At 37.8% G+C, this 11,485-nt stretch overlaps 1 protein-coding gene across 1 annotated transcript in view; it reads right to left on the bottom strand.

Moving 5' to 3' along the window:
* LOC144643432 (huntingtin-like) overlaps positions 1-11,441 on the bottom strand; it is a 49,164-nt gene extending 37,723 nt beyond the window's left edge. The window contains exons 1-15 of the mRNA XM_078502686.1: positions 11,247-11,441; positions 10,685-10,768; positions 9,271-9,391; positions 8,707-8,766; positions 7,302-7,381; positions 7,140-7,206; positions 6,111-6,182; positions 5,735-5,876; positions 5,190-5,398; positions 4,764-4,932; positions 2,827-3,715; positions 2,293-2,342; positions 2,094-2,188; positions 1,219-1,320; positions 1,063-1,100 (exon numbers count right to left, since the gene is read on the bottom strand). Of these exons, the coding sequence (XP_078358812.1) occupies positions 1,063-1,100; positions 1,219-1,320; positions 2,094-2,188; positions 2,293-2,342; positions 2,827-3,715; positions 4,764-4,932; positions 5,190-5,398; positions 5,735-5,876; positions 6,111-6,182; positions 7,140-7,206; positions 7,302-7,381; positions 8,707-8,766; positions 9,271-9,391; positions 10,685-10,768; positions 11,247-11,344 (2,276 nt within the window). The 5' untranslated portion in view covers positions 11,345-11,441. The remainder of the gene's footprint in view (positions 1-1,062; positions 1,101-1,218; positions 1,321-2,093; positions 2,189-2,292; positions 2,343-2,826; positions 3,716-4,763; positions 4,933-5,189; positions 5,399-5,734; positions 5,877-6,110; positions 6,183-7,139; positions 7,207-7,301; positions 7,382-8,706; positions 8,767-9,270; positions 9,392-10,684; positions 10,769-11,246) is intronic.
* Between the last annotated feature and the right edge of the window lie 44 nt (positions 11,442-11,485).

Here is an 11,485-nt window from a genome sequence, read left to right on the forward strand (position 1 = left end):
GTAGTGACTCTGGCTCTAGCCTGGACTGCTTGATCCAGAGTCCAGCGCACTAACCATAATGACAACACACCTCCCAGGGCAACCCGACAACATGCTGAGATTAACACTGTGCTGGACTAAGACAGCAACCCATCCAATAAGAGAAGTAGTACTCTTACATAAAGTTGCTTCATTATTTAGAAACTGAGCTAGTTAAAATCTTAACCTTCTGGCTTTATCCAAAGTTGTAAGCATTGTGGGTTTTAACATTGTGAGGGGTATCAAATGGTCTTTGCGAGCATTTGCGAGCATGCGAGCAGAGCGTTTTCTTTGCGAGCACGAGCATTGACAAAAGTAAGCCTTGCGAACAACGAGTACTATTCAAAAAGCTGCCTCCACTAAAACCGAGCATGCGAGCAATTGTAAAAATATGCGACCTCAAGCAAACGAGCACCCACTAAAATTTTGCGAGCATTCCGAGCAGAGGCCTAATTTTGCGAGCACTGCAAAATTCTGAGGGACCATTCATGACCCCTATTGTGTAAATAAGCAAGGGGGGTAGCCTAATGGTTGGTGCGCTGGACTCAAGTGAGTGGTCCAGGTTTGAGTCTTGGCCGGGGCACTGCATTGTAGTCAAGGGCAAGACATTTTACTCTCATAGTGCCTCCATTTGGATACCAGCAAATTTTACTGGTGGGGGTAACCCATCCGGGGGAGAAGAAATACACCTTGTCACTTCACGCTACAGAAACAAGGATAAGCTCCGGCCTAATGAGCCACTTGGCTCAAATGCAGACTTTACCCTTTACTTTACGAAATAAATCATAGTGCTGAAATGCTCTAAGTGGCTTCACACATGTAGCTCAGTTAGTTTTGTAACTGGCAAAAGCAACACACAGGTTAACATGAAAGTGGTCAATTCTTTTTCTGGGTAAGCTTTTTAACCAATACATGCAAGCTGCTTCAAAAATGTGAAGTTCACTTTCACTTGCCAAGTTGTCTCACACTGTACATTAAAACATGTCAAACAATGACATAATCAAAACTAAACATAAGTTAATTTATTGTGAGTTGGGTTCATACCTGAAGTCCACTTCTTCCAATATGTCGAGTAATTCAACCTATATTTAGATTGAACAAAATTAACCATACCAAAGACTTTTACAGACTGAAGAACATATGTACAACAATCATATTCCTCAGTAGATTGCAAGGCGTACATTCAATTACTATTCATACCTTTACAAGCCAATATGAGTTGTTTTTCAGATTTAAAATTACTTTCAGCAGGTCCAGAGCAACCTTGGAGTGCTTGCTACAGCACAGCAAAGAGAAACAGCTCTGAAAAAATAAAATAATAATCCAGCAGAAAAGAGTGTAAGCCACACTTTTAACTATTATTTTTTCTGCATAGCATGCATAGCATAAAAAGTTGATCAGTCTCAAAACCTACTGACTGCATTATTTCAAAGCTGTATTTTAACAAGAGAATTGAAGGATATTCTGGTCGGTAGTAATTAAGTTTGATATCATTACTGTTAATGAATTCTTATACATGTACAGCATTAACTGATACATGGCCAGGGCCAAAATAATTTTTGGAACGACCGTGACCGCAATGCTCGCATGTCTCGACGAAAAATGAATACTGAAGCAAAGCCACTGCAGCCAGCCCAAGAAGGCAGCAAATAAGGAAGAGACCCGAAGATGACGGAGGACCCCGGCCGATGATGGGGGGGGGAGAGGGGGGGGGGGGTAGGAGGGAGGGGGGCTTTAGTGTTGGCCGAGTGGTGAGGGGGGGCGAGGTTTGGAGGGGCGGTGACCGGCCGTTATTTTGAGCCCTGCATGGCAATGTTAAACCATCATCATATTCCCACGATTCAAAAAGGACTGTCACTTTAACAGCATAGATTATCAGAAATAGGGTTTCATGTGGTAACTTATAAATTTGCCAAAACTTGGCCAGTTAATTTTAGCTGAGGCAAATGGATTATCATATTTTAGACTGGCTGATCTGAGTGCTGTCCCATACTATTTGATAAAATAAATATAGACTGGGTTCATTTCTATAAACCAAATGTTAAATTATATTTTTGCTTAAAAGCTTTTTCTACCTTAAGAGAAATACAAGCTTGTCTTATAGCAACAGGAGAGTCATCCTGAAGAACAGACTTCAGCACTGGCATCAGGTCTTCAAGTGCTAAGGGAACTGAAAAACGAAACTAAGTGTCAGCCATTGTGTGATTAAATTTGCACTTCAATTCAACTTGAAGCTCTGGCAATAAAATAATTAAAACGAAAATCCCAAGTTACCTGTCTCCATTTCCTGACAAGTGTCAATACACCATGTGTCAAAATCAAGCCTAAGGATTAATTCATATAAAAAATCGGTAAGTTACCGGTAAGACTTCCGGTAAACAAATTTAGTTTAAAAAATATAATATAAAAAATAGTTAATGTGTGATTATACATGTATTAACCCAGTTAACTAAAATCGTGACTTCTTCAAGTAACTTGGGTTGTTTGATCACCATTGATTCTTTGTTAACTGAGCCTAAGGCAACCCAAGTTCTCATACAGTCACGTTTTTCTATGCTTTCCAATACTAGGCTGGTGCCCGTTATTGCAAGGAAAATGACCGGTTATAAATTAAGAGTTTAGTTTTAAGGCATTTTAATTTTCCTAATACTTGTTCTTTTTAGTGCAGAATTAAATTCTTTCACTCCCCCTCAAGTGTTTATGTTTATTATCACAGGTCCTGTCTTCAGTGCATGGACAGAATCTGTCTGGTATGTAGTCAAAATAAACAAATGATTAGGGAAATTCTGGCAAAGTTACATTACTTACCGTCCCTTCTCAAGTCCTGTTCTTATAACATTTCCAATCACAGTAGCCAGACTTCCCCGCAGCTGTGGATCTCCATGACCACTGAAAAGAAGAATATCACGAACAAGCTGGGGACTTGAGCTATGTGATACCTCCTCATCTGACTCCTCAGACGACTCAGGCAATATGCGAACTAAAAAAGCTTCAGGGTGCAGCTTAACTGCTTGGGCAATGCAAGAAAGAGCCAGTGATTTCACACTGACACGTACACTGGAGTCTGATAGCATTTCACCAGGGTTTCCAGACAAAAGAAACGAGCACATCAGACGGACACAGTGAATAAGAGGGACTCCTGTGCAGGCCACAGCATCAATCTGAAAACTTCTTTCAACAAGAAGTCTTACTTCCTGGGTTGAAATCGACTCTGTCCTTATGGTGTCGTCATCAGTGGATGACAGTTCACGTTCCAAGCCATCACTGTCTTTGTGCGTGACATAATCAAATGTACCTTGTGACGTTTGAGTCTCATTCCACATCGCACTATCAGTGGTATTGTCATCTGTCTCCACAGCATGACCAGGATCTGATAATGACCTGATCACTCGTCTATTTCCTGTGTTACCTGCAGCGACCTGGTCTGACATGGGATTGAAAACATCTCCCCCTTCCTCCACTGCTTCTCTCACTTGATCATCATCAGGTGCCGAACTACCATGAAAACGCAGGTGATCCAACTCTGCTGACCTCAGCATTTCATCAGCTGTTGCTTGCTCTGTATCCAAATCAGTAGCAACAGAGCTACCAATACCAGTGTCTACAGTACTAGCAGTACTCTCAGCAATGGATGTTGTTTCAAGTTCACCCATCACTGAGCCACCCTCAGATGCTGTCTCTTCAAGAAAATCCAAGTCTTAGGAAAGATGTAGAATGATAGGTTAGAGCTGACGTTAGTGCTTGAATAAACTTAATAAATTATTATTAACAGCTACATTGTCATTAACATGAGAGCACATTTCAATATACAATTAAGTACAAAAATAAGCGAAAATAAGCCACGACGTTTCAAACTCATCTTGAGTTCATTATCTTTTAAAATATTCTAATATACTCTATCACCTCTATTTGCATTTAAACTTAAGTCGACCGTTATTTTACTCTTATCTACTTGATAATGAACTCAAGATGAGTTCGAAACGTCGTGGCTTATTTTCGCTTATTTTTATACTTAATTGTCATTAAAGATGTGAATATTGTTCATCGTGGTGTAAGATATTAGGAAGATACTAAGATAAGCACTGTAAGATACTAGCAGTATTGCAGTCAAAACCTAGTGATAATCATCTCAAAGTGATTTTATTGTGAGACAAATGAATAAACGTTCATTCCTAACATATGTACATTGTAGTTTGTACAGTTGAATGGCTTACAAACAGAGAAAACACTCACTTTGCAAATTTTAAAGGTGGTCACAGCTGTTCACAAGAATGGTTAAACTTACGGGAGCATTTGAATCACAAAGATTCCCTGAGAGTATAAACAGCGTTTCTGAGGGTGGTCACAGAGGAAAGGAAATCAAGGATGGTAACAGAATAAGCTTCTTCCACTACCAACATGCACATTACAGGGCTGCGGTGGCCTAATGGCTAGTACTCTGGTTTCTTTATCAAGTGGTCCACCAACAGGTTCAAGCCCTGCCTGGAGACAATGTGCTGTGTTCTTGACACTTTAAACTCTCACAATGCCTCTTTCCACCCAAGTGTATAAATTAATACCAGTAAATTTAATGCTGACAGTAACCCTGCAATGGACTAGCATACCATCCAGAGAGGAGTGGAGATAATCCTTGTTTCTTAATGCTATGAAAACCAGGATAAGCTCTTGTCTGATCGGCCACTAGGCCTAAATGCACGACTTATCTTGACAGCCTATTATTACATGTAGCACAAAAACTAGCTTACCTTTGTTGAGTATATCTGGACCCACACTTGGTGTTATTCCATCACTTGATAGGAGAAGTGACAGAAGAGCAGGAGGTGGGGTGCGCAGAAGCTGAAGTAGTGTTTCTAGAGAAGCCGTCACAACGTTGTGATTTGAGTGCTTTGTACAGTACATGATCACTTCATAAGCCTTAAAAAAACAACAAAAAAATCAGCGTTCTTGATAAGTTTCATGCACAGTGCACATTAATCATGCTGAAATATAAAATTATTATTAAACTCAAATTTAGTTCCCCCTGAAAAATGTTGGCTGCCCCTTCCCCAAAGCTAGTTAACTGTTGCCCTTTGAGTTACCAAGAATATTTAACAAGTACCAGGTCCCATAATCACATAATTCAGTTCCACTAATGCTGAAAAACATGAAAACATAATTATATCACTGTCAACCTGCAAAAGTTGATTGCTTTGGATCTGTTCATTGCCAGGTACTCCATCCCCAGAATACGATCGCTGAGAACCAAAGCTGCCTCTCAAGCCTTTCATGCCATGTTCACTCGAGGAAGAGTTATCCAAGTTTGGGATCATGTGCCGTAAACACATCAGTACACCAAGATAAACAGTTGAGTCTTTGTCTTCATGAAATGGTAACACCATACCTAGCAAAAAAACAGAAAAGTAAAAGATCATGGCTCCTACAATTACACCGTTCACCGTTCCGGCATAATACATTTCTCTTGGGATTTACAATGGCGTATAATCATCCCCAGAGACAATTGAAAACAATGCTTATCCAAAAATTTTGGGGGTAAACATTTGGCGAGAGATATTAGTTCTCCTGGGGGTTTTCTTATGGAATCGGGAAAAAAGCGAATTAACAAAGTATGCTGCGCAAACCAGCAGCTCCCTACAATCTAATTATTAGGAGCTTTCTGGTTGGAGTGTAGTTATCAATGGCATATTGTGTTGCATACATTATTTTCTGAGTTTCTCACCTAACAGAATGTTTAGTAACCATTCGTAGAAGAAGGTTGGTTTACGTGAACATCGACAAATAACGACAAGGCTACTTGCTGCTGTACGTCTAGCTGTTGCAGATGAGGATCGCAGGTTTGGCAGAAATGTCTTCAGTAGTTGCTGTTTATAAAAAATAAACACAACATTAATCAACTTGAAGACCTTCGTCTGCAAAATAGCTGTTTGCAAAGCACTTTTAATAATATTTAAAATCAATTTGGGCAGTTAAACATTTTATCCTCAATAATAATTTATTTGAGTAAGTACTGGTAATAAGGACCAGGTGTGGTGGTTTTTTTCTATAATTACAATGTTAAGTTTTTAAGACTTTATCAAAACATAGATAAAACCTACCTTCACTTCAGTGTCGCTAGTAAAACTACCCAGAACATTCATGATCTTCTGCATGGCAATGGCCAGTGTTTCCTAAAATGGAAAATTGAGTTTATTTATAAGTTTTTATTCACATTAAAGATAAAATCAGTTGTCCAGTTTAGAAAAGTCAGTGAATGAAGTCTGTGAACAAGCTCCCTCAATAGACCTTTCCCAAATTTTGCTTCAAGCTGGTGACTGCCTGATCGAGTTCCACCGGCTACTTAATTGTATGTCGCCGGTTACTCTGGTCATAGCAATCAGCTCACGACAAACCAGCTTGGCTTGTCACAGTCTTCTCTTCCAGTTGCTGACACCTACTTCAAAACATTTTGAAACCCCTGGAACAGTGGTGTCAAAGTGAGTCTTGGGTGGGCAATTTTAATACAATGACTGCATTTTTGTCTTGAAACCATTGCTCATAGTGATTGAAGCGAATAGAGAAAAGGTCTGTTGAGGTACGTGGGACAAAAAAGGGGCGCGAGTGCCTAGCCTGCTACTGGTCTTGGCTGGCACCACTCATGGTAGACCACACCCACTTACAGTTTTCTTTTCCAAACCTTTAAATGGACCTAAATCAGGAGCCTGTTAACAGGCTAAGCCAGATGGTTCATAGATGCCAGTACTACACCCTGGTTTCCATAACAACAATGAATATTGCTACAACACCAGGATAGATACTAATCTAAAGTTAATTATCCTCTGCAATCTTTTTTCAACTTGCCTTGCAGCTAACATATCACTAGTATGTACCCATTTATACTCCCTGATGGATGGAGGCACTGTGAAAGGTAAGGGTCTTGCCTAAGAGTATTAAATAATCTAATAACCATTAAGCAACCATGTGTGGCCTTTTTATGGGGTAAATAATTACAACTAGTCAATATAAAAGTGCCAAGAACAAGCATCAATACACAGCATATTACATGTTTACTGATCAGGCTTTTAAATTCAAATTCCAGTTGTCTGGCTTTTATTGCAAATTAAAACAACTGTTTTTAGTTTTCGTACCTGGATTGTGTCCTCTGTGCGTATGCTGATACGAGCTATACATGGTAACAAATTAGCAATGAATGGTCTGAAATAAACAAATCGGAATCAAACAAATTATAAATAATTCACAAAACAAATTTTGGCAAGGGTGATAAACAAACAATTATCTCTGAGACCTACCTGCATTTCTGTGGTCTTATTAAATGGCACAGTTCACCAAACCGTGACAAAGCAGCTCTCAAACTTCTGGCAGCACCATTCTAGCATAAGAAAAAATATATTTAATGATTAGATTATGAGGTTGTGATTTCTAGAGGTGATAGTCAAATTGAGGCCTAAGACCAAATCAACTATCACTCAAAGAAATCAAGAGCCAATAATAGTAATTGTTTTTAAATTCTAACTCATGTTCCTTCATATCTAATCAAATTATTTCTTTACATATGAACTAGTATTGATTAAAAGTACTTTGCACTTTAGCAAAATCGTGTGTGGACTGAATTGTCATTTGATACACAGGCACCTCCGTTTATTGATCAATTTTGACATTTTAAACTTGGGAATTGAATTATCCAGTGATATTTAATAAGTTTTTGAACTTCCTTTAAAACTCTAGTAAGAGAAACAAGAAAATGTCGCAATTCTGTAGACGACCTTAATTTTAGCCACTGGACACTGGCTGATAGTGTGTGATAGTGTATGATAGCTCCGCCAATCAGATCACAACATTTGCATAAGTATACTACAGGTAGTAAAATTCTATATTTAATAATAACATTTTATGACCCCTTTTAGTCCAATGCTCAAAAATATAAAATTTTCCCCTCACCGATTGTCATATAATATTATATTTGATCAAAGACAGCATCAACTTGTTGATGATTTCCTTTATTCTCATTACCTAACTGCTTAACATAGTATTGATATGTATGTAAATAAAGGATGGTAACAGGTATATGTTAAGCTTAGACAAAGACAATGAGAAAAATATTATTCAGTCAAAACTACTCAAGCTACTCAGAAAAACATTCTGATTTCTCTCAACAGGAGTGGAAGCTATACACCCTTTTCCGAAATGGCGGAAAATACATTTATTTATTCTTTTGTCTTCATGTTAGGTTTGACTCCTTTTTAGGAGAACTAGGAATTTTCTCTGAGTAGCTTGTGCACTTACTGAATACTAACTTTCTCAGAGTATTGATAATGTGAGGAGAAATAAGAAGCTGATTAACAGGTTAGAAGAAAGTCAATAAAATCATAACTCAAAGTGTGATTACAAGAAAGGTGTTAATCAGTCAGTGACACAAGCTTCTCAGAACAGTAGTCAGACTATGAACTTCCGATCTACTGCATGCTTACTTAATTTAAATATTTAATACCAAATTGATAATTAAATGCACAAATATAGCTATTTTTTATAACTGAAAAATACGGCAAAAACTGAAATCAAAATTCACGTTTATCCAGAGCTAAACCACATACATTAAATGTATCATATTTTTCCCATCAAGAAACATTTTCCGCAAAAATTATGTTTAGTTGTTTGCAACAAATAACTACAGTTAAACACAATGCCATTAAATACCTTCTTGATTTCCTTGTAAAGCTCAACATGTATTCGTCCAAGGTAAGTATCCATTAATCCCTGTAAAGAAAAAACAATAAAAATTAATATGATTGGCCTTGTAAAGACTTATTCTGTTTACAATACTTTAAGGTCAACCTATTTTTTAAGAAAATGTTTTAAGTCCTTTAGATAATCTGGAGATAATTCAACATAACTATCTTTCTTCACTTGCCTATATATGTTACAGATCAAATTTAAATTCAGGTTAAATTTTTTTAACCTACTTTATTTTTTTTTAAACTAGATTTTTTACTAGGTTATTTTTTTCAAACTAGGTAAATTGTTGTATTAACCTAAAATATTTTTTTTCAAACTGGGTTGAATTTGATGGTAGGAGAGGTTAAATACATGTAGAAAATTGTGGAGGGGGATCCAGAGGCAGTGAGGGAGGGGAGGTGTTTTAATTTTAATTTTCCACTTATTATAATATTAACCTATATTATGCAAAAATGATCATTAGATAATCAGTTGATGTTTCTGGTAACACACATCTGGTAACATGTAGCTGAAAACAGTATCTACCTTGATGAGTTTGTTAAGAGATTCACCAGCAACCAAACGAACATCAGACTCCTGGTCATCACAGCTGCTTAACAAAGAGTCTGCTGCTATGGCTAAGATCTTAGGAAATTCTGCCAGACTCCTTATAGAACAAAAAGCAAAACAAAATGTTATCAAACAAATAGTCATACATGTCGTGTAGACAATCAGAATACTCACTACAAAATTTACTGTATATCTACCTTAAAATTACTGTATATCAACTAGGGGTGACTTTTGCCTATTGCGATAGTATTGTGATCTAGTCCAATTACTATTGCAATAGTAGTGACACTTATTGCGATACTACAGGGGTGTCGCTCAGGGCAGGCTGCCAGCTAATTTAACAGGCTGAAGTACATGTAGAACCTAAATCCAGCTGAACTTTCACATGAAAACGAAGACTTAGGTAAACTTTTATAGCTGCTAAGGCCGGAAAAGCCAGCCGGGGTTGTTAAGCCAGCTAAGTGTTTTCTTAGCTACATCCCTGTACTATTGCGATAGTATTGTAGTTAGTGACTTTGTAGCGTTGTAATCATATCTTTCTCCTAGAGGGGGCTGGAGTTAATATTCGAACCATCATTTTGAACGCAGATAGGGTCCTGGAGATGAGCGAAATCCGTGAAATTTCCTTTTATGGCTTGTTATACAGTACAAATTCTGAAACAACGAACAGAAAGCCAAGAAATGATGGCAGAAGGCATTTTTCAATAAAGGAAAAAAGTACTACAGGACACCATTTGAAAAACTATAATCGTAACTATCGATAATTAAATAAATGAAACTATCATGATTGTTATCGATAGTTGAATTTGCGATCAATGCATCACTATTGGAGCACTCCAAATCGAGATACATTAATAGTTCGATGTTTTGTTACACCCCTAATATTACACTATTGTATATCTACCCCTACTGTATATCTACCCTACCCTACCCTAGGATGGCCTATTCCCGTCTCTGGGATGGGACTGAGACAACAGTTTTCATCCTGAACTTGCTAAGCATCTTATCTTATTCCGGCTAACCAGAGTGCTATTCAGTTTAACCAGAGTGTTATTCAGGCTAACCAGACTGAGAGTGACTGTCTGCAAGTCTGCAGTCTGCGTTTGTCACACACCATCTAATGGGCCATTCCATTTAATATTTGCACCCCCCCCCCTATTGAGGGTTAAGGAAATCCTAGGGGGAGGGGGTCTCCAGCAGTTATTAGGGGGTATTTTTCTGAAGGGGGGTATGTGTCAGCACTTTCATCAATAAACATCTGGAGGGGTCTTCAAATGAAATTTCCGATGGGGTTGGGACCAAAAACCCTCAATAAGGGGGGTGCAGATATTAAATGGAATGGCCCAATAACAACCCTGACGGTTCCATCTCTAATTTGCATGATACCAACCTTATAGCTGAGGAGCATATCAGCTCTGGTATGCTGTTTAGATGTGATATTCGTTCTTTTTTAGACAGAAGGCTTTCTTTTTTCCTACAAAAATGTAAATTTTTCAAGCAAAATTGTTCATTAAAGAAAATAAATATGAAACCATTGAGAGCTATTGTACTAAAAACTGTTCTAACTTCCTGCATTGGAATTTATGTTTTTAGAATATACGTGGTACAAATTCAGCAGACAAGAAATTCTTCTGGGGTGCACCAATCAAGTCTTTAGGGTTTTACCTAACATTCTATAGTAGTCTTCTGATTACTTTGATTATTTTGGGGTCCCAAGAAAACTAAATTCTCAACAGGGGAGTGCAGAGATATTACAGTATAATTGCCTACGTTAAAATTTGTTTTATTTGATTTCATTATATTGGTAAGAACTTGGTTTCAAACCAAACCTAACTTCTCGATTTACTTTTTCTGATAAATTCAACTACCGGTAAATATCATAAACAATTAGATTAAATGTGCATTTTATAATAAGACGTGTTATTATTCAAAACAGTGGAGAAAAACCTCACTTTGCCAAGGGATTGGGGTCTGGCACCGGAATTCCTTCTCTAAAATTCTTCAACGAGTCAAAAATCTTGAGCAGCTTATCTGCTGCTGCCAAAGACATCTTGTACAGTTTGTATGCTCCGTTTACAGCTCCTAAATCTACTCTCAAGTGTCATCGACTTTCCACCCCAAAACAGCCGCCATCTTGAAATTCATAAGGCCTCGCTTTCAAGCGACAGGTGACCTCGACCCAGATCTCCAA

The sequence above is a fragment of the Oculina patagonica genome, chromosome 2 (genome assembly GCF_052425735.1).
Source record: "Oculina patagonica isolate OP01 chromosome 2, crgOcupat, whole genome shotgun sequence".
In the NCBI taxonomy this organism is placed as follows: Eukaryota; Metazoa; Cnidaria; class Anthozoa; order Scleractinia; family Oculinidae; genus Oculina; species Oculina patagonica.